Here is a 25,877-nt window from a genome sequence, read left to right as displayed (position 1 = left end):
ATATTAAATTTTGTTGCAAGGGATACAATTATAGCTCACATGCACATGTTTGTATTTTTGTTTATTGAAAAGGTTTTGCTGTAGCTCATTCAGTACAGAATGGTGCTAACAACGCCAAGGTCATGAATTCAAATATGTATGTAAATATGTACCTTGAATGCAATATAAGTTGCTTAGGATAAAATTGTCTGTCAAATGCATAAATGTAAATGAAAACTTGGATTACTTAGTCTATGATTAAGTGCAATAGTTTGCACCACACTTCTCACTGGGTAATGCTGGTTTTGAGGTTTGTGTCTATTCAGTGATTTGCAAAAGTAAACTGATCCAGTCTATGCAGTGGGTCACACACTTCTATTTGTACAGGCACACACACTGTACAGTGACTAACAACAGAAACAGGAGAGAGATGTAACAATGAGACAGTAGTTGGATCATTAACCTGGCTGACAATATATAAGTAAATGTAATTTACATTTTTTTAAAAAAGGTAAACACTAGGTTAACCACGGATATGATCAAAAATGCTAGCAGTAATATAGCAGACAAACAAAGAATTCCCAGAACAATTATGCAAAATACATGCCAGTCAGGCAAAAATAACATAATGTAGAATTTAGGCAGTCATTCCTGAACATCATCTATATCCTTCTGTTCTGAGGCTTTGTTCAATAATGTAGCATATGGTGAGATACTGTGAAGCGGGCTGGATTTTATCCTAATGAAGTGCTGGGATTGAGTAAAGCATGAGGGATGGATGAATGAACCACTCCTGCTGTTCAAATACGATTAATATGCATGCCCTTCCTATAAATATACACCTCTCTATTCTAATTATATAGAAATACAATTATACTACCAAAATGCATTAATAAGCAGCCTTTTTCCTTAAGCAAGCATATTTTATTTAGGCTCAAGGGTGCATGAGGCTGGAATGTGAAGTAGGGCAAAGCCACCTTGATGTGAATACAGTCAAACTTCCTGTAATGTCCCTCAGGTGCAGAGGTGTGAGAAACATCCCTCTGTCTCACTCACAGACAGTTCTGGGGTGTCTGCATGATCCTGGTATATCTGTCAGTTGTCTACAGAAGTGGCTCAAAATTTCAGGCCAAATCCCAAACAACCAACTAAATCTCAAGCCAATATGCACTTCCACTCCTTCATTCCTAGTATTAAACACAAAAGAAAATTTTAAATGGAGTACTCTTTTCCATGCACTTACAATAAACGGCCTCGAAAAGCTTTAAAAGCATGCAATTACCGTAAAATTATTAGCAGTCCATAGGACAAACATGCACCCGTAATAGATTATTAGAGTATAACAACTTAAATTTTGGTCTGATCCTGTCAGAAAGCATTGTAATTCCACAGTCTTGATTCTAAAATGGTTCTAAAACCATCTTTATTTTCTTTAAGCAATATATAATTTTTCTTCTGATTTTGGGAACTGACTTAGAGCTAATGAAAATGCTGAATAACTACACTCTTAAAAACTGTAAAAGCAATGCCCAATGTACTGTGTTAACATGAAGCAATATTCCATATTGATTTTTCACAGGTGTTATTTTGAATTACACATTGAATTGTGTATTATGGTTAAAGGAAATGTCCGTAAACTTAGACAATGGCAGATTTTTTTCCCAACAGAAAATTACAAGTACATTTTAATTTTTTTCCTCGGTTTTTTTTTCTTACAGTGTAGAAATACATAACTTTACAAATAATTTTACAAATTTTAATGGCCTCTCTCTCCAGATACATATTACATTACTGATATTCAGGTTTATATGTGAGTTACACAGATAGAGAGAGAGAAACAGAGGGAGGCTTAGTAAAAAAATGCAGTAAGTTTGAGTGTTTGGTGTGCACAACGCCTTCCAGGGGAGGACTGACAGTGACAATACTGCTATTTATAAGCACTGCCAAACCAGGGAAAAAAGAGAGACATGAGTAAAAGAGAGAAAGAAAGGAGGAAAAAAGGATTAAAATGGGAATGAGTGACTTGGAAGTCAAAAAATTAAAGGAAGATGAAAATCAAAAAGAATACTAGATGAACTTGAATGAATATGTTCATCTCAAATTAATTTGGGTTGAAGAAGGACACAGAGAGGAGAAGAAGTGAGCAACTGAAAAAAGGGGCAGAGAGAGAGGGAGGGATGAAAATGAGAACAAAGTGGTTAGTGTGAGATCTGCCTCTTAGGTCAGCCTCAACTCTCCAGCCTAAAGAGAGAGATAGGGAGAGGGGTTTAATAAAGACCCGACACCCTAGCCTGCACAACAGTCCTTGTGTTTAACAGAGAGCTGTTAAAGTCATTTAGGGAGAAAACTTTGTCCCAAATTCTGTCCACAAATAAGAAAGGGGGTGAAAAGGGACAGAAGGAGAGAGAGAGAGAAAGAGAGAGCGAGAGAGACAGAGAGAGTGACACGGCCACTTACTGACCAACACAAAGGCAGCCACAGCTTGGCAGCAACTGAATGCTGTCTCCTCGGCCTGCAGCCTCTACATGATCTCACACACCAATGAAAAACACTGTACGAAGATTCCAGGTTGAGAACAGATGGCTTAAAAACAATTTTTACTCAATTTAAAGGTTGCACAGAAATGCTGGTGCAAAGTAAATGCTCAATCAACTTTTTTGACACTGCCATAGACAGTGCCTTATGCTTAAAAACAGATTTTTCAACCCAAGCTCATTGGAAATATACTACATTTGTGGAAAACCTGAAATACGTTGATGTAATTTGCTGCACTTTTCAGGGGACATGTCCACGAGAGGCCCTATAATCAATATCATTTTTTTTCTCCATTGCAGATGCGGGTTTATTAAACAGCCTTGTGTCATAAAAAAACTTTTTAAAAAGTTATATTGTGTTGCTTGCATCATGTTTCATGGCAGTTTCAAAGTCAAATGTCTAGTGACAGGCATAAAATAGCATGTAAAATTTTCTCAGAAACAGTTAAACGTGACTGTGGCAACATTTTGTTACATTGGTTAGCACATGTATAACGTCAGTTCAGAAATGTAATGTATGACAAGTTGCACTAAAAGCTTAATGCTCTAGAAACAGTTAAACGTGACTGTGGCAACATTTTGTTACATTGGTTGGCACATGTATAACGGCAGTTCAGAAATGTAATGTATGACAAGTTGCACTAAAAGCTTAATGCTCTATTGTACGGTGGCCGAGAAGTGCTAAACAAATGACATTATAACAAGTCAGAAAACACAATGACAAATTCGAAAACAAAATAAGTCAGAAAACTCAACGACAAATCAGACAAACCGGAAGAGGTAAGTATAGTTTGAGACGGTGCCATTGGTTTGGGATTACTCACTGCTGACTGGACGAGACATCTGTCAATCAACGTATACAGGGACAATCGCGTCAAAACGCTAACAAGTAACGCTTATCCAACTGCACCACTGCAGCCGATGATTTACAACCACTTTTAACTAAATGTAAATAGACCCCCCGTATTTTTTATTGTGTTTTCTGAATTGTTATTTTGTTTTTTAGACTTGCATTTGCGTTTGTAATTTGTTATTTTGTTTTCAGAATTGTGATTTGTTTTGCACTTCTCGGCCACCGTACTATTGCATTTGAAATTAACATACCTACACCAAACCTGCCCTAAACCTAATCAATAGTGTGAGCAAAAACAAACGTGACATTGCGTTTAACTTGCTTCTATGAGTTTTTGAGCTCTGTAATATTGACTCATGTTGCACAGGACTCATACCCAAGTGTTTCTCATTGCAAGTGCAATGCTGTACCAGGTGAGCTACTGAGCAAGTTTACTACTTCATAAAAGCCATACATATGTATACAATGTATTCGTACAAGCCATACATATGTATTTGTTTACAAATCACATACTATGGTAAAAGTGTTTTGAGGTCATAACATGGTTTTGTGCAAGGAACACAGTGCTAATTGATAATCTTCCCTGTAATCATAATCATAATCATTATTGTGTGAAAAGGAACAAAAGTTGTTGGCATTTTACTTCCACTAATGTTTATTTCAGCTGGAAACTGCAGTGAAATGTATGTATAGGCATGTTTTTGCAGTTTTTCTGAAATGTAACCAGAGTCTACGTCGCAATATTGGAAAATGGGTCACTGTGAACAGAGCTGTTTTTGACAAGGTAAATCGTGTTGTTTTACATAATCATTGAGGAATTTTAACCAATGTTACAGACATTTCATGAAGACCCTAAAGAATCATACCAACTTGTGGAAAATAGACATCCAAAGTCCCCTTTAAGTGTTTTCAGTAAAAATCTGACCCAAACACAGCCCATGGTGGTTTTACTGTGATTTCCATCTCTAAAACATGACCTTGGAGTTGCATTCTTTCATTCTCTTGAACAATCATTAACAGACTACATTATCATTATGAGCTTGGCTCTCACAAACAGCATCAGCCCTGACGGTTTTAATAGAGTTACTGTTTCTCTTTGGGTTTATCCTATCTATCAGTGATACTGACATATCCACAATAAATCTACCCCTCACTTTCTTCTATTCATAGGTCAGCTATTTTTACTCATCACTTACAGGAGGGGTTTCATCATGTTTTCGCATTCCCTGCATCTAAAAGACTCACACCTTTCTCTCAGATGCATCATGGGAGCTTGTTCACGCTTTTAGACATTCGTACGGAACTAGGAAGTTCATAATTACTTAATGCTAATACATTAATATTTATATATCATTGAAAAAGATTTCTGAATGTTCTTAGTTTTTTAATAATGATGTGTAAGTGGGTATTTGCATGAATTTTCAGAAATGCAGCTTTACATTTACGTTAAAACCTTTTTAGACTTTTAACCCGTTTTATCTAAATGGTTGATTGATATGTGAGTCAGGATGTATCAGGACAGATACTGTGTTTTACATTCCTTATGCAATGTGATCACATAGGTTTCTGTCTACCTCCAAATGTAATCAGAATTGTTGAATCACAAAACATCCTGGACCACATTTTTACATTTCTACTAAGCACTCACCACTTGTGATCAGATCGCCTCTCTGAAATAGATGTTAATGCCAGATGTGAACAGGGTAATATATGTAAATCTTGAAACTAAGCCTTGTGGGGAAAAAAGTATTAAATGTGCACTTGTACTGTACTTCAAATCTTGTATATTTAAAATAAATCTTTACTTGCTGATAATATAATAATAAAGAAATAAAATGCCAACACACTTAAGTACACTTAAAAAGTGCAGATTTTTAATAAAGTCAAATTAAAAAGTTTTACTTCAAATTACTATTGAAATCATTGTTTTAATAATCTTTTGTCATGATTTAAAGAATTTGTGTTTGTGTTGTTAGTGTTAGTATGTGTCAATATTTGTTAGGGGTTGCACCGACTAATCGACTAGTCAACTTCAATGCTCTGCCATGATGCTTTAAGCTTGACGTCGATTAGTAGGGCTGTGCAATATATCGAAATTATCGAAATATCGCAAATGTACATATCGCAGTATGCATATCGCTACGGCTTGCAATATTTGGGCCATGAACAAAAGACACAGAGAAAATCACTCACTGCTCTTACCTAAATAACTTTTGTAGCTTAAATAAGAATCAGTGCATATTGAATTCATAGAGTAAATACTAAGCAGTGTTGTATTTTTCCTTTTTATTATTCAGTTCCTAAACTCATGTTAAAATGATTACACTAATGTTAAAATGACATTTTTATGTAATGCTCGAGTAAAACACTACCGTTCACTTTCAGAAGTTGTTGTAGGGGTGCTTTCTTCTCACAAAAAGTGAAACATGTATGCTAGTTATATTAGAATCAGAATCAGAATCAGAATGAGCTTTATTCACCACTTAAGTGTGCGCAAACACAAGGAATTTGTTGTGGTTTTACAGGAGCTCTTGATACATACATACATACAAATAACCATATATATATGACACAAGATAGTTATAGCAACAGCTGAGTAAAACTGTTGCATCTGAGCATGTGGCACTTTAAGCATTATCGTATCGCATATCGAATATAGCATTATTTAATGAGTTATCGCATATCGCATTTTTCTTCAATATCGCACAGCCCTATCGACTAGTCGCTGGTCCTATAGATGGCGCAACAGGATAAGCAATCTTTGAAGGACTTCCACATTTACGCTCCATTTCCAAACAGTTAAAATGACAAATAAATGCATACTCTAAAAGCGCTCCACAAGACATGTGAGATTATATTACTGAATGCTCGAAATTGAACGGGAGAATGCACGTTCAACACTGTTCTGTGATTTCTCAATAAAATAGCTTAGAAACTGAAAAGTTCAAGCATATATTTCTTAATAACGAAATCCCACAGCTTTACTACTAGTAGAGAGACGCTGCCAGGTAGAATTAATTCACACACGCAATCGCTCTCACTAATGCATTCATATAAATGTAATCTTTACTGTGCTACTTTATCTGTATCTGATTTAGAACGAGCAGAAATCTGTGAGAAACATAACGACTCAAAGACAAAAGAACTGTTAAAAATTAGCTGTTATAGTAGCATATAGTCATGTGGGCAGCGCTGTGTCATATGCCATAGCTGTGCACAAGGTGTTTATCACAGCTCCAGACTTATTTGTTCATTAATGACGTCATCAGCGACTAGTCGACTTCGACTCGACTTTCATCACATAAAAGTCGACTTTAAAAAATCATAAGTCGTTCAACCCCTAGTATTTGTTGACTCACATACTACAGTACATGTTAAGTACTTGATTATAATTTTAACTGTAGAGTGTTATACTGTGTTACATTTAAAGTTAATATATTTTAATTTACTAAATTGCAACTTTATTATTACAAATGTGTAATTACAAATATATTTAAATGCAAGGCCAACAAGTTTCAATAGAAATGAGATTAATATTTTAGTTTTCTTCACAACCCTGCAAAAACTCAGAGCCACCAAAGACACACAGATGACCCATGATTTGCTACTTGCTATCGCTAGTCGGTGACCGATTGTATTTATAGTTTAAGGGGAGGGACATTTCATTCTAGAGACAATTTTATTGGACATGGTGTCCTGAAAGTATCTGTTGGTAAATGCTAGTTCGGTTCATGTTTACACAGATCTACAGAGCAGAAATTGCTACACCCTGATCACAAGCAGGCCAGCTGAGCTTATCAGACACATTGTCTGAGGTATGTTTGTTACCTCAGCCACTTTTGTCAGGTCAGCATTTGTCCAGGATAAATGTCACACCTAATCAAAGAGAGGAAGCGCTTGGGAGGGAATAGATGCCAAAACAAACCAACTGACAGTCTGGATTATGTTCTATTCTATTCAGCTCATTCAGTCTGTGCCAGACTTCAGCCTCTAAAAGCGTACCAATGGTAACAGTGACTGAGGCTTTTACAGGAACCAATTTGCTACCCCCTGATCACAAGCAGGCCAGCTGAGCTTATCAGACACATTGTCTGAGGTATGTTTGTTACTTCAGCCACTGATGTCAGGTCAGCATTTGTCCAGGATAAATGTCACACCTAATCAAAGAGAGGAAGCGCTTGGGAGGGAATAGATGCCAAAACAAACCAACTGACAGTCTGGATTATGTTCTATTCTATTCAGCTCATTCAGTCTGTGCCAGACTTCAGCCTCTAAAAGCGTACCAATGGTAACAGTGACTGAGGCTTTTACAGGAACCAATAAATAAAAGACTGAATGATATAATGTATGAAGTTCATTCATTCACTCATCCTAATACATACGCCAGTCCCCAGGCGACCATTTTAAGTGAACCAGACCCCTCTCATTCATTTGAATGAACATTAAAATAAAACAGAAATAAAACAAAAGCCAAACATACAAGACATAAAAATAAGAACACAAAGCACAGTACTTCTAAATACAGAGCAATCAAAGGGTTTATAAAAGAATCCTTTCAATGTGAATAATATTCTCCTACCTGAAAAACATGGTCAGTGTCCTAATTTTGTTCAATATTCCTAATTTCTAATTAATATATGAAATATGCACACATTGAAAATCATACCCTCCATCATAACTCTCAAATCTCATTCATCATAATTTCATGTTTGAGTATGAGACTTGTGAGATCCAGTGGTGTTTGGTGTCAATGATGCAAATTACAATTTTAAGCTACAGCAGAAGATTTTCAGTATATCATTTCAATTTTAGTCTTTTCTTCATATAAAGCTGTATCATATGACTCCATAAAACTTGATATATAGTGCACAATCATACCTTTATGGAACTGTTATGTATAATTAAAGTATTTTTTGTCCTTTTTGGAGCTTGATAAAGCTTAGATTAGTGGTTCTCAACATTTTTGACTCGAAGGCCACACGTTGTCCAACACAACATTTTGGACCCATATATAGGCTATTATAGATATTATTATAGATATGCTGTAATTATGACAAAGTTGTTTTTTATCAACAGAAACTGGAAGTATTCATATATTAAATTAACCATAATTCATTGTATGATTTCAGACGTTTCATGAACTGATGTTCTTCAATACAAACAACAGTAATTGAGAGAAAAGGTAGAAACATGATTTCAGTTTATAGCTTGACTTTGTGTTTTTGTAGCATTTTAATTATGATTACAGTTCAATTACTTTATCTATAAATAGTAATTTATTAATTTAAATCATTTTAAGATATCATGAGGCCCCCATGGAGGTTTGCAGATGCCCACTGGTTGAGAAACACTGCCCTAGATGGACAAGGCAGGTGAAATGTTCTGCAAAATATCTTATTTTGTGTTCCGAGGAAGAAAGAACATCATACAGGTTTTGAGTGAGTGAATGATGACAGAATTTTAATTTGTGGTGAAATATTCCTTTGAGGTATAAACTCACCTTAATGGGTGCAGTACTGAATTTAATTTTCCGGCTTGGGGGCGGATCCTCCTCCACAGGTAATCCAGCAACCTCAGAGCAGCTTGACTGTGGCTCATATACATCATCTTCATCCTCCTCATCCTCCAGCTGACTACCACCAGAGTCTTCTCCTACTGCATTGTAGGCACTGATATCCACCAAATCAGCCTTAGAGTAATTCTCCTTCAGAGTACCATCATCATCCTCCTTCTTACTGACCCCCACTGATGGACGAGCATGTCCATCCTCGCCCTTCCTCCCAGTGCTGGTGATGCCAGACTCCATAGTGTCTCTCTCCAGAGCCTCTCCATTGGAAGTAACTCCCCCATTTTCCAAATGACGGACATCAGCAGAAATAAGAGTACCTTTTGCCTCTGTGGCATTGGCCTGTCCTGGCTTACGCTTATCTAGAGTCTTAGATTCATTGGCACTAGCTTCATCCTTCTCCCCTGTCTTTTTCTCATCCAAAGACTCTGTATCCACAGCTGTGATAATGTCCTGAAGCTCAGACGCTCCATTGAGGCTGCTACACCTCCCATCTTGTTCATTCTGGTGCTGGTTTACCCCATCCTCCTTGTATGCCCCTGAAGGAAAAGCGCGTACCCGTTTGGTGATGATTTTTGAGTTGAGCGCACCGACCCGGCCGGTGACCCCGCGTAAAGGCAGCGGGGGCGTGTTGGATAGCCGGTGCAGGTTGTTCCGCAGCTCGGCGGCCCGCTCGAAAACGGCACTGAGCTGGCTGACAGTGGGCGACACGACCTCGCCGGTCCCACCGATCGCGTCCAGGCTATCCAACGACTCCGTGCTGCCGTTAAAACGCGCGACCACATCCAAACGTGACGCATCATGAAAGCCCGCGGCGCGCTCTTTCTTCAGTAGCACGCGATTAGAAGCCGCCTGCTTCTCCTGCTGCTGCTGCTCAAAGATCTTCCTTGTCTCCTGCAGCTTCGAGTACCTGGGCGACGCGTCCGTTTTGCTATCGAAGCGGTTGACGCGCTCGGAGACGCTAGATCCCAGTTTGAGCAGCGCGCTGTGATCCACGTTCTCGTTCAGGCTGCCAGCCCGCGGGAGCGTGAGACGCACCGCTTTGCCGTCGCCGTTTGCCTTTTGCGCGTCTTCAACCTCGGTGGGTGAGGATGCGCCCATCTGCATGAACATGTTTTTGATGCGGTGCACGTTCGAGCCGTACGCGCGACCGCGGCTGGTGGGCTTCGGCTTGCCATCATGAGCGTCGCCGTTATTTAAGACATCGTTCGCCGGCTTCAGCGCCTGAATCCCCGCCGCCTCGTACGCGTTGCGGTGAGGAGAGGGGCTGCGGAGCGCGGTGGTGCTGGCTGGCTTGGAGGAGGATGAGGATTCGGTCTTCATCATGGTCTGTTAGGCTTCTACGAGGCGATGCGATAACAGCATCTCTGAGTCGTTGGCCCAGACGTTTCTGTAAGGACAAAACTGTCGCTGATGAACAATAATGTGCACTGGAATATGATGAAGAGAACGGCGAATTAATGCCCATGAATGCGTGTAGAGTGTCCGTCAGCGGCATGGCACAAGCAACGCACCATCTTCCCGTCTGTGAAAAAAAAAAAAAACGCTGATTAATGTGTAAATCACACATGCATTAATGAACGACTAAACGAGAAACTAGAACAGCGATGCGCCCTGGATTTTCTCGACAGATTGTGCGTTTATAATCCGGATCGTTTTGATCTCTTGATTTAGTCAGCTGCAGATTTGTGCCTTTCACTCTGATGCTGCAGCAGCGCAGCAGGGATACAGGGTCATAGAGCGCGTATCATTTCACACCCTCTCAGCACGTAGATTTTTATGGGGTCACACATTTTATCCCTCATACCAGGACAGGGCTCCATAAAATATCCCACTGAGACTCAGCAATACATTTGTTTTTGACTTGTTTACGTCAGTAGTAGCGCTTAGTGCACATTTTTTAATATTTTATTTTATATTAACAGATCAGTCCTGGCTAATGATTGGTTAATACAGCATTCCAGCTGTGGAAATGAAACACGTTCACCAAATCACTGCACAGCACCCATAGCTGGTCTTATTGATCTTATTTTTCTTATCAATTCTTTTCTTCTGTTATGTCAAGGACTATATGGGAGACCCAGGATGGTTGTAATATTTTTGACATTTCTATATGTATCTAAGCCAGTACATTCAAAATGTGACACAAACTAGTTACAAGTGTCTGCTATTACATGCCGTAGCTGTTATATTTGCAGCACAAACAGAAAATTCATGGTTTCATGAATTCATCTGCTGATGCACTGCCATCACAAAAGTAAATAAAGTACAAAAAATTTAAAAAATTTAAAAAGTTAGGCTACTGTCTTACATCAAAATTAGTTTTTCCCCTCTAAAATCTGCTGTGTTTGCCCCATGCAGGGATCTTCTTCGTCACATGTGGAATAAAGACTAAACTAAGCATGAGTGAAGTGAATCAGGTGTTACAACTGACAACCATCCCTGGTCTCCCCTATGAATAAAATAAAGAAATATGAATAAACAGAGGTGGACAAAGTACACAACTCCATTACTTGAGTGAAAGGACAGATACTACTGGTCAAATATTACTCCAAGTGAAAGTTGTAAAGACAGATTTTTTTGTAAATGTACAGAAGTACTTGCTTTTAAAAGTACCCAAAAGTAATTTTTTTACAGTCTATGCCACAAACAGAGCGTGCCATGCAAGCAACCCACATATAATATCTTTGTACAGAATTGTCGTTTTTCTTTGAATTGTACTTTCACACAAACATCATTATCGTAAACAGTTTTTATATAGAGCCAAAAAATAGATTGTCATATGTTACATTTATTTTGCTATTATTTTGGAATTGTGACAATCTGACCTATACCTGCCCAAGATAATCAACCAGCAGTTTAAACTGTCATCTTTAAAATATTAACATCTTATCAATGTTTAATAAAATGTGGTAAATGTTGGTAGGGGGCATTCATTTTTTTTTTTTTTTTTCTGTTCGCATTCTATTTGGCACAAACCATCCGATGCACTAGGTGGCAGTATAACTTCAATTGATTTATCTGTTACCGAAAGCAAAACAGAGAGGAAATAAATTACGCAAGCACATTCTCACACGTGGAAACGTGTGACAACTTCAGTCAAAGGTATGGGAATATATGTACTCTTTTACAGATTAGAGACGTATAGATGAGATCAAAACGTTTAATCCTTTTTGCGAAAAACTTTTTGTCTGTAATGCCTATAACATGGTATGTATAGAAGGTGTTTTGGCAATTCAAAAGAATCCGATAACATGGCTTATATTAACCGTATAGGCATACTTTTTAAGCATATCTGTCTTTTTTGTTGTATTATCAATATAAGGCTGTATAAATATTGTAGAATCGACATTATGTGATCCACCACATACCACATATGGACCGTATGTATCTCATCAAGCCTGTCAAGTCATGTTTCACCCAAAAGAAGTAAAATATTTTTCAGACAGGTCATTATTGTATTATTAATGAAAATCTAATGAGAATCACATTGGCAATAATGAAAGTTACTTTAAAAAAAACTAAGAAGAATAACGTATGGTTACATTTCATCATTTTTGAAGAAGGGAAATATGTTTGATTGTCATGAAAATATTATCATAATGCAACAACAACAACAAAAAAATCTTTCAGCTAGACTTCTTTATATAAAATGTAATTTATTTTGTGGTAAAATCTGACCTTTGAAGAATGACATTGACCCCCTGAAACCGCACAATGGTTACATTTGTGTGAAAACAGAAATTCTCATATTATTCTCATATGTCTCTAGATGACATCATTAGCACATCAGTTGAAGCGGCTGGCTTTGCCACAGAATGACTCTAATCTGCTCAGCCGGAGAGTGGTGGCCTCTGTGCTCTTTGACCCTAAAGATGCTGCCAGCATGGACCGCAGCACCTTCTATGCCCTGGGTAAGTCATATGTACTGCTAGAGCTTTTCCTTCTTTTTCCTCCAAGATACACTGCTCTTTTGAACTTGTATACTATGCTCATTGATGTGCAGTTACTGAATATGAGACATTTATATAATTCTGCAGAGCATCTACTCCTCTGTTATCTAGATGGAAGAGGAGATCCTTCTATTGAAAATTCCAAAGAAGTCATGTCCAGTCCATAAATTACTTATATTGTGCAATTTTATTTGCTTTCTAATAACCAAATATGCTACCAGTGAAGTGGGTGAACTATGATTATATAGGTTTTTATACAGGAACCATCAGTTTGCATACTATCATTTCTGCAGTGTGGAGTATTTTGTTTGGTGTGTGCATGGAGTACTTGCTTGAATATACAAAAATATATAAATAGTTTTAGGATCTAGGCAAAGTGGCTCATTTATGTTATTCACAATACTTTATGGAAGCGGATGGTTGCTACTGAGCACTTTTGTCACAATTTTTATTCCCATGGTAACTAGACTTGTGCCAGTATTCTGTAATGCGATATATCACGGTAATGAATATGCACGATTGCTTTATTGCATTTAAATGTTCAGTTATTTTTGTTATAAGAAAAAAGTTATTAAACCTGTTATACTGTATTATGACAGCACTTTTTTAAAACTAAATTTCAATATCGTGATAATACCGTATACCGTGATAAAAGCATTAGCAATTAATCGCAACATGAAAATTTGATACCGGCATATCCCTAATGGTAACAGAGACATCTCTGATAGAGTGACAAGAGTTGGGAAGTAAAAAGTCCCTTCATTCTCTGATTTATGATTATAACAATACATATGATTTTTAACAATAAAACAAATACCTTTAAAGACAGACCTACTGTAAGTTCGGAGGTTGTTGGTATATGCTTTTGATGAAGTCATCTGTTTGCATTATTTCAACTTATTTTTAAGATATTCATGTTTAGCAGCTGGATTCTTTCTTGTTGAAAAAAAAAATACATTACCCATGATGCTGTACAGAAAAATCACCAATCAGAAAGTCGCAGCAAGCAAATCATGCTAAAAGAGCTTGCAGGGACTGCTCACTCCCATGAAACACCGCAAATTACATAATTGACTCGGTCTCGCTATGCTTTTAAAATATTTAAATATCTGTAGTAGGGCTGTGCAAAAAATCGAATGCGATTTTCATGCGCTAGATGAGTCTAGATGAGATCTAGATGAGATCTCGTCAGTCTAGATGAGATCAAAACGTTTAATCCTTTTTGCGAAAAACTTTTTGTCTGTTTTGTCTATAACATGGTATGCATAGAAGGTGTTTTGTGCGCTTCTGGTGATTAGTAGTAAATCTCCAGCACGTGTGTTCAGATGGAGCGGCATTTACTACACAGAGTAGTTGTTCACTGTTCACTGACAAGCTACACAAAATAGCGTTTATAATCGGCAATGAATCGCCTGTGATTTTGAACGTGATTTTATGTAGCTTGTCAGTGATCTACGGCTCTGTGTAGTAAATGCCGCTCCATCTGAAAGCACGTGCTGGATTCACCTGTAAATAAGCATTAATTGCAACGAGTAGTAATAGTCATCTTGTCTAAATGTCTGCTGCTATTGATCATTCTGAACAGGCTGCACGGGACTTGAGGAGCTGATGGGTATTGATCCAGCATTCAGTGAGTTTCAGGAGACTCTGTTTAGTCAAGCCTCTTTGGATTTAGAGCGCAGTGTTCAGAGCAAAGAGGTGAACAAGAAACTGGACAAGAGCATCTCACTCTTTCTCACTCGACTGTCACCTTACTTTCTGCTCAAGCCTGCTCTGAAATGCATTGAATGGCTAATACACAGGTAACTTTAGTAGATTTGCTGTTGTCTCACTTTATCAGTTTTCAGATTGTTTTATCGTGTGATAAACTTTGTACGTGGCAAAATTGTGCTGTATTTTAGAGTTGTTCTTAATTTAAATGTGATGTGTTTAAATTATTTGATGTTGACACGTGCAGAGACAGCTGTAAGTAATCCATTTGTAGGTAGACCTCCAGAAAAACACTGATTTGGTCATAATTTTTGCAATTCCATTTGGAAATCATACACCTTATATATTGCATATTGTCTTCACGGATACAAATTGCACTTGATTTCAGATTCCACATTCAGCTGTACAACCAGGATAGCCTGATTGCTTGTGTTTTACCATATCATGAGACTAAAGTGTTTGTACGAGTGATCCAGCTTTTAAAGATAGAAGATCCAACCCACAAATGGCACTGGCTGCATGGACTTCAGGTAAACCATATCGTTTCTGATTCTGTCATATATGCAGTTGGTGTAAAGAAAGTTGTTACTTTTCTAATTGCCCTGTACTTTATCTATAGAAACCTGGTGTTCCCTTGGCCCGAGGAACTCTGCTCACACACTGCTATAAGGATTTAGGCTTCATGGATTTCATTTGTTCTATGATCACAGATTCAGTAAAGGTAAAAAAACCCAGGCTGGGTTCGGTGCAGGTTAAAGTATGTCAATCCAGTAATGCTGCATTCTTTAATGCTTTATTGAATCATGTTGTAGGCATACTCTGGATTCGTCAGGGATGGGAACTGTCCGCAGCTGCGTGTGATTTTCTCTTTCTATGCATCCACCATTGTTTCTGCACTTGATGCAGTGGAGAAGATAACTAACTCTATTATTGCCAAACTGCTTCCATTTGTACAACTGGTAAGACAATAATTCAGTGACATAATGCAGATGTGGTTAAGTTTATAATTTATAAATATATGTATATGGGTGTGTTTTAGAAGTTTTTAATGGACTATATTAGTAATTTATAAATAATTATTTTCTATTACTCATCAAGATTTAATTTAATCAATATTAAATTACTACATTTACATGCACATCAAGTTCTGTTTAAGTTCTATCAGTTTCAGTTCAATTTGCAGCCATATTCCTAATATGATGTTTAAGGGCATCAAAATATTCTTGTATTGTTATAAGCATGCCAATCTATAAATGCATGTTTCCTTTCCCACTGTTATTTCTCAGCAGATTGAAGATGCTGATTTACAGTATTCTTATTTATTAGTTTTATTATTACTGTTTTCACGATAATTTTAAATTTGATTACACATTAAATTCAAAAATGCCAGACTACACTACAAAATGGCAAGGGTCGGGCATTTGTTAATGTTAATAATAATGACGGTCATGTTAATGTCTTTTAATAATTCTATTCAATTAGAAAGGGGTGAAAACTGGAATTTGGGGAATCAGAATATTGTATGCAGTGTTTACATGGTTTAAAATATTCCTAATATTAAACTAATCGAATATTGCCAAATTTCATTTAATATTGGGATGTGAATGTAAATGTAGTCAGTGAGTGATCCCAGTATCTATATCTAGCAGTGATGTATTGCAGATATGTGTTGTTTATATGTAATTGACTTAATTGTAATTGGCTGAAATATTTGTCTACCACATTTTACACCTGAATATTGTCACCAAATGGAAGTGCATAAAAACATTATTCGATAGGAATGTTGTTCCAGGACCAAGAAAGGATGCAACAGAACCTAAATAGATGTCTGCTTTTTTCTTTCCCATAACCAGGGACTGAAATCTAACCTTTTAGACTACATGGCTGCCACTTACATGATTGTGTGTCAGATGGCAGTGAAGGTAGTAATGGAGGCTCAGCTGGTTGACTCTCTGACTGTTCAGTTGTGCAAGTCTCTACGTCGAATGCCTCGGCTGTCCAGAGAGGGTTTGAGCTGCATTGTCATCCTCTTGCAGAACCAGAAAGAAGGAATTGTTGGTCCAAAGTAAGTTTTAGTGATTTTCCTACTCCATGTCACACTAAATTAGTAGTTGTATAAGATGTTAAAGTCTAGTCTAGTACTTTTTCTCAAACTGCATCTAAAATATTATTATTGTCTTTTCCCATTAGGGCATTTGGATACATGTGTGCTATCCCCACCCTGGTGTCCACTCTCCAGAGTATAGCAACAGTTCATGACATCAGTCCCCTGCTGCGTTATCTGCTGCCCCATCTCATACACTTTGTGATGACCCAGGATGGTTGGTTTCTATCTGAGCTCTGTATAAACTTGCAGTGGCATCTCTTCTCTGAAGATATATGCACTAGTTAGCAAATGACAAGATTCCAATCAGTTACCATTACCATTTTTTTTTCATTCAAGAGTTAATTTCAATAGTGAAGAAAAGCTGATTGTAATTTCCTTTTCATGTTGACTTTATAACGTAGCTTCTTTTCATTAACCTACTACTCTTATAAACTTGCCATTGTGTTCTGTAAATGTTGGTGGATCTTATGATATGTTGCTCCTGAGGTCCCTTATTTGCACGTTGCTTTGGATAAGGCATTTACAGGTTTGGATAAATGTAACCGAAGTGCTCCTAGTAAGAGCTGTGTAATATCAGACAACTAGAAGAGTATATTGGCAAAAAGTCTCTTCTCATCTCTTGTGAAATGCTGCATTCATTTTTTTTATCACAGGTACCATAATAATGAGATGTGCAACTGTTTCCAGGCAACTTTCATAATGCTCAAATTAATCCATGTGCGACAGCAGAATACATCATCACTATATTAATTCACCTGTGTACTAAAAATTAATTTTAAAGGCTGGAATACACCACTTGATGTAATTTGCTTTATTTATTGTGTCCCTGTAGATGAGCAGCAGAAGGAAAGTTTGTCAGACAGTACTGGACTATTACAGTCAGTGTTTCAGGACTTTCCACTGTCTGGCAACCTGGAGAACACTGCAGCCAAGTAAGTGTGGTTTAATGTAGCTTCAGTTATGAGTGAATCTCTCTCTATACTGGACATTATGCATGTATGATGGTCTGAATGATTAGATATTTACTCTTCTACGATTGTTGCTTTGTGCAGGCTGCTTCTTGAGGAGTATGTTTCCTGCAGCATTGAGCTTCCCTCACATAGGATTTCAGCTCTTAATAAAAGAATTCAATCTACTGTACGACAGTTTGAATCCAGGTAGGTTTATAGTCACTTCTGCACTTTAGTGGTATAGTACAGCTCATAAAATGTAATTATTTCATAAAGAGTGTTTTGTTTCTGGTGTTTATCTTTGAGTGATTTTTTACTCACAGGTATCCAGGTGCACTGGATGTGGCACTGGAAAATCATGTCAAAAAAGTGTCATCTGACCATGAAAAAACAGTGCTTCATCAGTTCATCTCTCTAACTATGAGCTGTGGAAAATATCAAGTAGGTCTATCATTTATTGCTTTAAGCAACTAGTTTAAACGTAACAAATAATCCACAATATTGTAGTGTCAGCTGACCTTTATCACAAAATAAATTCTGACAGGATAATCAGAATCTGATGTAAAACTGGAATGAGTGAACATATGAGACACACATAACTGGCACATCAGTTACCTGTGACAACGGCTGTGAAAAAATAATTTTGACAGCCCTTGTGCTAATGTAATTTAAATCTTTATTTTAGTTGGGTTTTTGTAGTTGTACTAATTACCATTCACATCTTTCAGCCCCCAAATCAAGGCTTTAAAATGTTGTTCTTATATGTAGATCCTGCCAGATTCAGACACCTCTCTGATGCTCAGTCTGAATCATCCACTACCTTCTGTGAGAAATATGGCTGTAGACTACCTGAAGGAGATCCTCACCTCAGAACATGTGTGTATCTTTTGTATTCCTATTACCATTTTCCAGTTTTTTGTCATAACATCCCTTTGAACATCCATGAGACCTACATTAATGAAGTAGTGAGGTGCTTGTTGTCCGTTTGTGATATGTGACGCAGGACCACAAAACCAGTCATAAGGGTCAATTTTTCTGTTAGGATTACAGATTTCTGTTACAATTTTTGTTAGGATAGGACAATATTTGGCAGAGATACAACTATTTGAAAATCTGGAATCTGAGGGTGCAAAAAAAAATCAAAATATTGAGAAAATCGCCTTTAAAGTTGTCCAAATGAAGTTCTTAGTAATGCATATTACTAATCAAAAATTAAGTTTTAATATATTTACAGTAGGAAATTTACAAAATATCTTCATGGAATATGATCTTTACTTAATATCCTAATGATTTTTGGCATAAAAGAAAAATCAATCATTTTAACCCATACAATGTATTTTTGTCTATTACTACAAATATACCCAAGCGACTTAGACTGGTTTTGTGGTCCAGGGTCACATATGTTTTTTTTTTGGAGCAGAATGGTTTTGATGAGGCGTTTCTGAAGGATGCATTGCTGGAGAGAATTAAGGACGATATGCCAGAGATTGTGCTATCTGCCCTTAAAGCTTTGCAGGTAAAATGACAACGTCATTAATGTAATGTGTTTTGGTAATGTAAACTTCAAACCTGTCTTATTTTTGGTACAATCTAATAAATGTTACGTTATGGTTCCCTGACAGCTTCACATGGACCTTATGCATGCAGAGGAGACTGTTTCCTGTTTGATTTCACTTCTTCATCACATCAAACCATCAGCGGAATGGTTAGTTAACTGATGTTATACCTTCATTCACTCTAGAATGATACAAATGTAAGTCCTCTTAAAAGGGACATTGGATGAAAATTTCACTTCTTTAGCTTTTTTTTGCATTTACAGGGCTCGCAAAATCGCTAGCCCAACATCCCGGGGCTATTGTGTTTTCCAGTCAGGCTACCAAAATGTATCACCGCGCTGCCCAACGGCATCTTAAATGCAGGGTTTCTTTAGTTGCCTCAAATTTAAGGCCATGAAAAGTCTTAAATGGTATAAGAAAAGTCTTAATTACAATTTCAAGAGGTCTTACATTTGAGGACGGAAAGACAAGAATTGCGATATGGATGAATGTGACAACTGAACTATTAAAGGCTGATTTCATTATGAGCGCTGCACGTTTCAAAGTCAAAACACGGCACGGGTGTTTTATGTGAATGAATCTCTGAAGGGAACCGACTGTAAAAGTTTCTATGTCATATGTGCCTATAGTGACTTGAAATGCTGCCTAGGCAGCGTAATAGGTTTTGTAATGTATCGTTAAACTATACTGCTCTTTTCATCCACGATATTGAAAATTTGATTATTAAATTGGATGATTAAGGGGGCTGTAAGTGATATTAAGTAATTATGTGACTGTTTTACACAAACGGGTACAATTTTATTAACTCACAAATGCAGCCAAAATATAACATGAACATTTAATTGAAATCATGTGTCCCAATTGGGAAATCCACAACAAAAACACTTTTTTTTAAATAATGTAGGAATATAGATAATGAATTTTCCACACTAAGAAGGATACACCAGCTTAGCTCTATCTGGTCTTGCTTTCCTCAGGTGTTCGGTGCTAAAAGAGGCTGTGCGAGTTCTCGATGACCCGTGTATTTTTGAGGGCAACCCAGATCTTAAGGCACAGATTAGTTGGGAGATTCTGCCCTTCTTGGTGTTGACCAATGCTGCGCCCAAGTGTGTGGAGCTGCAAATGGCATCTTGTGTTGCTGAAACCACTTTGCTTTCCCAGCATCCCCTTACTCATGGTTGGGCCAAAGGTAAACACTCCTGCTGTTTTACAGTGAAATCTATTTTACAGCAAGAAGAAAAAATATGTATTTTTTAATAATAAAGCCTACTTTATCAAATTTAATATGCACATTTCTAAGGCCTCTAAATTATCAGCACAGTCAAAACATGAAATGAAAAACCTTTGCACAATTCTTCATGCCTTCTGATATTTGAGAAACATAAGAATAACTTTTAATTAGTAATGTTTCAGGATTAACACTTTTGGACTGAAGCAACTTGGGTTTATTTGGTTATCCATACCTCATTTAAAAAAAAATAATAAAAATGTTAATGTATCAAATATGATACATCATGTTTATTTGTGCATCTCTCAATCATCCTTGTATTGCATGCCATTATATGTTTTGCCCCCAACAATAAAAACTACAGAAATGTATGATATGACATGATATAGAACTTAATATTATATAGTTTTTTTTTCCCCCTTCTTGAGCTCCATATTCTCCTATATCGTGCTATATGAGCCATAATTGCTTAATGTATCAAATATTTTTAGATTTTGTCTTAAAGTTTTAATAAACTGTCCTGTTGCAGAAAAATCTCTGCAATGGTATTTTCTGGGAATTACCCAGAATCATTATCCAGTAGAAATTTCCTTACATTCACAACATGTTTACCTTCCTTAATGTTAATTATTTCTGAGTAAAAAAAAAAAAATGATATAATCATTTTGATGATTGGTTGGTGAAAACTAGGCGGTTACATTACTGGTTATTATTATTTTTGCTTAAAATAGTCAGAGGAAGAGAAAGATGAATGATAATTTGATGAAATCAGTACTGATAAATTTCTTGTTGTCTTGATGTGTTTTCTTTCTTTATAGTGCTGAAGGATGTTCTGGTCAAAACCTCTCCATCAGATATGCTGGGTGTAGCCAACCAAATGCTTACTACAACTCTGATCAAGAACTTGGCCAATATGGATCATGCAACCAAACGCAACACTGTAAGTGTCAAACTTCCTGTCCAAGCTTAAAGGAATGGTTTACCCAAAAAATTTGAAAATGTTCTCATTTACTCACCCACATGTCGTTCCAACCCTGTATGCATTTGTTTCTTTGAATTTTTATTTTGTCCATACAATGAATTATTTAATTAATCTATTTTAATTAATCCAATGTTGCATTCTTACAAATATTTTTCAATATTCAATCTCAATAACAAACCAACATTATCTTTGCTTAGTTCGAACTGTGTTTTCTCATGCGTGTATCTTGCAGCTGCAGAATGTGTGTGATATCCTGAGCCGTCAGGGCAGCAGTGTGCGTGAGAGAGCAGCATTTGTGGTGTTCAGTAATGCACTGCTACAGAGTCTGCAGTCCATGACGGAGAGTCAACACCTCCACACAGCACAGAGTGTGTACAAACTACTGGAACCTTTACTGCTACAGGTCTACACAATCCAACCTGAACAGGTCAGAGCACAAATGCAGAAACAAATGGCTTCAAATTACTTCTTAAAATGCACTGACACAGCAATTCTGGCCAGTACCAATTTCAAGAGAATTTTGGCTAGCGATGCATGATGTTCATATTGGTGTCGACCATAGTTTTAAAAAATGATTGGAAGTGGATGTTATACAGAAGATTTGCTCTAAAACATTTTTTCTAACTTTTAAATTTAAATTGAATGTGTTTAAAAAAAAAAAAATAGGCAAAGCTTTATACATTTGCAATATCTAGTATTGCCTGAAACTTCTTTCAGCCAATATTTCCATATCAGTGCTGTTTCCAATATTACACATTTGTTGTATTTTAATAAAAAAAAAAAACACACAAACTTTCTAAAACCCTAATTCGGAATGTTATATGCTGCGAATATTGTCAGAGGATCTTTGTCATGTACATCATAAGAAAAAGGAAATGTTAATTTCTGTTGTTTAGACGAAGACCATATCGTTTGAGTTATGAAAAAAACAACCTTTTGTTATCAGCACCTTGTACTTCCAGTGTTGACTGCTGCTGATAATTATAGAATTATACATTTTAATATATAGTGATACAGTTACTAGTATATTGTGCATTATATTATCTACACTGTTATTTAGTTTAAATTACACAATTGTATTTTAGGTCTAATGTTAATTTTGACTTCTTTTAATGTATGTTAGGCTTCTTGTGAGGAGGTAAATGAGTGTCTGCCAGTCTGTGTGATATTGGGTGAGTTTCTGCAGAAAATGAGCTCTGGCCTCAATTCAGAGAGAGAACAAGGCCTCCTCCTGCTGTCACTCCTGCGGCTTTTCATCACGGCACTCAAATGTCCAGATTCCACATTTAAAGGTACAGGACTGCTTATTTAGCTGTGAACTGTGATGTGATTGTAATAAATATTACACACATTTATGTCTTCGTTTGTGGCATCTTACGTTTTATGTAAACTGAAAGAATTCCCATCTAAATATTCACACTATTTAAATCTTTTTATATGTACTACCATTCAGAAGTTTTGGGTCGGTAAGATTTTTTTTTTTATTTTATTTTTTTTTTTGAAAGAAGTCTCTTATTCCCCCCAAGACTGCATTCATTTAATCAAAAATACAGTAAAATTACTGTAATATTGTGAAATATTATTACAATTAAAAAATAACTTTTTTTTTATTTTTTATATTTGAAAATGTAATTTATTCCTGTTATTGCATAGATGAATTTTCAGCAGCCATTTGGTGCTCAAGGAACATTTATTGTTGTTATCAATGTTGAAAACAGCTGCTTAATGTTTTTGTCATACAATTTTGTGTAATCTTTTTTTTTTTTTTGACGAATAGAACGTTCAAAAGAACAGCATTTTTCTTTTGACGAATAGAAAGTTCAAAAGAACGGCATTTATTTTAAATATTGTTCTTTTTTTTGTAACAATGTAAAAGTCGTTACTGTCAATTTAATGCATTCATGATGAAGAAAAGTATTAATTTATTTTACTAAAAAATGTATGACCCACAAACGATTGAACAGTAGTATTCAGCTGCATAAATCTCCTTGTTAAATGTAAAAGAAAGAAAAGTGTTTTTCAAAGTGTAATCATTTTAAGACAGCAGGGCATTTCTTGGAATAGAGGCATTTACTTCATTCACTACAGATATTTGATGTTCTCAAAATGTCCAAATGTGAATCAATTCATTTGCCTGAATAATTATCTAAAAAAAAAAATGTTGCTAAAAATTGCATTACTGTGTATAATGTAATTGTTAGTTAACAAGGTTGTGTTTTTCAGATGAGCCATGGTGGAACCCAGAGAAAATGGACGCCAATACCTGCTGTTACGTGCATCTCCTGTGTCGTCTGTTTGACTTAGTGATATCAGGGGCCAGTCAAGGGCCCTTGGCTCTCTGCTTCAAGAGCCTAATGCAGCCTCTGTTACAGGTACTGTATTCTCTTTACACATATACTGTTTAGCACACAACTCTACACTTAACCTCTCTAGGTGGAATAACATGCTGTTAATTTGGAATTTTACTGATGTAGCTGAGGCACATTAGTGGTTTGTATAAATATGCAGTTCTTGAACATGTTTTTCACTCTTGCCATGCTATAATTACGCCAGATACAGCCATTGTGACCATCAGGAAATGCTTGATTGAAGTCTTTTTTTTTTTAACATTACAATTTATTTTCATTCAAATCAATGGCATTGGCTAGATGGCTAATTTCTTTCTGGCTTTGTCATTTTGCAGGTTCACCTGAATGAGCCGACAACCCTCTTTAAGTTCCTCTCTCTTTTATGGGGCTACAACAGTAATTTGGGTGATCAGTTGGATTGTCGAGTTAGTGCCATACTGCAAACTCAGGCTCTTTATGTGGGAAAGGCTTTGCTTTGCAATCAGCCAATAAAAACCCTCAATGTGCTGGCATCAGGTTCCTCACCAGGTATGTCAATATGGTCTCTCTCGCGTCTGAGTTAGTTCAGGGTTTCCCATACATTGACTTATTCGTGGCGGCCCACCACAATATCAACACTGACCACCACAAATAGATTTTCCAAAATGCTTTGACTTCGTTGAATAAACATGAGCTCTGCACGGTTCAAAGTCAAAACGTGGCACGGGTGTTTTTATATGAATGTATCGTTTTTGAAGGGAACCGATTGTCTTCAGAAAAGTTTGATGTAATTTTCATGTAATCTTTCCTATAATGCCTGATAAAGCAGCATTCATGAGTGCAGCGTTGTTTTGTGTACAGCCGTTACCGGGGAAACTGCTATTTCTGACGCTCTTAAAGCGCCCCCTGCTGGCAGAGAATGAATTTGCACTTTCAGTAAACCTGTCTGCTGTTTTATATTTACATTATATACATATATATTTCCCCCAGGGGAAGTACCGCCACACATAGAGTGTAAGTCTGTGGGAAACACTGCAGTTACATATGAATTGTTTTTGCTTGTTTTTTTTTATCTTTACAGGATGTTCTGAGTTAGTATATTTGCAAAGACTGTCAATTATTTAATAATATATTTTAAAATCTATTTAGAATTTAATCATGAATAATCTTATATGTTCAGAGTTAACATAATTAGTTACTTTTTAAGAAAAGATATCTAAGACCACTAAGATACTTTTATTGCCTCAATCTGATTCTTGTTTTCATTTAGTCATTTCATTTTCATTAGCCATGACTAATGTGTAACTCACTGTGGTCTTGTTTTTGCAGTGGTGCCGTCCTTGCTGGTGTGTTTGTGTTCAGGTGTGTGTGAAGTTCGGAGAGCTGCCATTGCTGTGCTCCATTCTCTCTCAGGGGTTGTTTCTTCACCTTATTATCTACTAGTGGAGAACCTCCTCAAATCATCAGAGGAGATCATCGCTGACCCCTCTTACCTCAGCCAGGTCAGTCAAAGCATAATACTTGCTGCATTAGCTTTGTATAGCTTTGGTAAACAGGATTTTTCATCTTGCTTGTGTTGCATAAGTTCTAGAAGTGTTGGACGCATAAATCAAAACTCTGTAAGAAATAACACTTCTGATTTTACCGTAGGCACTGTCCAAGATGTATGAGGAGGCACTGTTATTGAAAGATAAAAAGAAAAAGCTGGCATCAATTGAGCAGCTTCTGCAGTGTGTGCAGTTACCTTGCTGCCCTTCCTACACCTGTAAAACACTGCTGCGAGCACTTCAGGATGTTCATGGAGAGGTACTGTCAACAAACTGATCATAGTTTGCGTCTCCTCAAGTAGTGTGTTTAGCAATGTGGTTTATATAAATGCGTTTTGTGCGGTCCATGTAATCAGGTGTCCTAGTTGCCACAAAAACAGCTCCACATGACCATGAAACATACTAAAACGGTAGTTCTCAACAGGTGGCAGGGCTCTACAGTGCGACCATTTCAGTCGTATTTGCGACTGGAAACTACTGCGTGCGACTATGAAAAAATATTTAGGAGCACCTGTGCGACTGACCCGATCAGCATTTATGTTTGCGATGAGGGAGCTTCAAAGGTTTCTAACGTACTTACAACGT

The 25,877-nt window shown here is 36.8% G+C and overlaps 2 protein-coding genes across 2 annotated transcripts in view; one reads left to right on the top strand and one right to left on the bottom strand.

Annotated features, from left to right (window-relative positions):
* The window catches only part of LOC107675672 (neurabin-2-like), a 26,834-nt gene extending 16,213 nt beyond the window's left edge, over window positions 1–10,621 (bottom strand). The window contains exon 1 of the mRNA XM_016470095.1: window positions 8,867–10,621. Coding sequence (XP_016325581.1) covers window positions 8,867–10,258 — 1,392 coding nt within the window. The 5' untranslated portion in view covers window positions 10,259–10,621. The remainder of the gene's footprint in view (window positions 1–8,866) is intronic.
* A 1,346-nt stretch (window positions 10,622–11,967) lies between these two features.
* Window positions 11,968–25,877, top strand: part of LOC107675669 (HEAT repeat-containing protein 1-like) — a 31,758-nt gene continuing 17,848 nt past the window's right edge. The window contains exons 1-22 of the mRNA XM_016470089.1: window positions 11,968–12,037; window positions 12,705–12,846; window positions 14,471–14,687; window positions 14,984–15,125; window positions 15,215–15,316; window positions 15,408–15,554; window positions 16,449–16,660; window positions 16,786–16,916; window positions 17,535–17,634; window positions 17,755–17,859; window positions 17,976–18,093; window positions 18,421–18,528; window positions 19,073–19,168; window positions 19,275–19,357; window positions 20,186–20,397; window positions 21,255–21,376; window positions 21,651–21,845; window positions 22,542–22,710; window positions 23,642–23,790; window positions 24,102–24,294; window positions 25,075–25,247; window positions 25,396–25,551. Of these exons, the coding sequence (XP_016325575.1) occupies window positions 12,705–12,846; window positions 14,471–14,687; window positions 14,984–15,125; window positions 15,215–15,316; window positions 15,408–15,554; window positions 16,449–16,660; window positions 16,786–16,916; window positions 17,535–17,634; window positions 17,755–17,859; window positions 17,976–18,093; window positions 18,421–18,528; window positions 19,073–19,168; window positions 19,275–19,357; window positions 20,186–20,397; window positions 21,255–21,376; window positions 21,651–21,845; window positions 22,542–22,710; window positions 23,642–23,790; window positions 24,102–24,294; window positions 25,075–25,247; window positions 25,396–25,551 (3,072 nt within the window). The 5' untranslated portion in view covers window positions 11,968–12,037. The remainder of the gene's footprint in view (window positions 12,038–12,704; window positions 12,847–14,470; window positions 14,688–14,983; window positions 15,126–15,214; window positions 15,317–15,407; window positions 15,555–16,448; window positions 16,661–16,785; window positions 16,917–17,534; window positions 17,635–17,754; window positions 17,860–17,975; window positions 18,094–18,420; window positions 18,529–19,072; window positions 19,169–19,274; window positions 19,358–20,185; window positions 20,398–21,254; window positions 21,377–21,650; window positions 21,846–22,541; window positions 22,711–23,641; window positions 23,791–24,101; window positions 24,295–25,074; window positions 25,248–25,395; window positions 25,552–25,877) is intronic.

This window comes from Sinocyclocheilus anshuiensis, unplaced genomic scaffold (assembly GCF_001515605.1).
Source record: "Sinocyclocheilus anshuiensis isolate Anshui unplaced genomic scaffold, SAMN03320099.WGS_v1.1 scaffold2406, whole genome shotgun sequence".
NCBI lineage: Eukaryota > Metazoa > Chordata > Actinopteri > Cypriniformes > Cyprinidae > Sinocyclocheilus > Sinocyclocheilus anshuiensis.
This window is presented reverse-complemented; position numbering and strand designations above follow the sequence as displayed.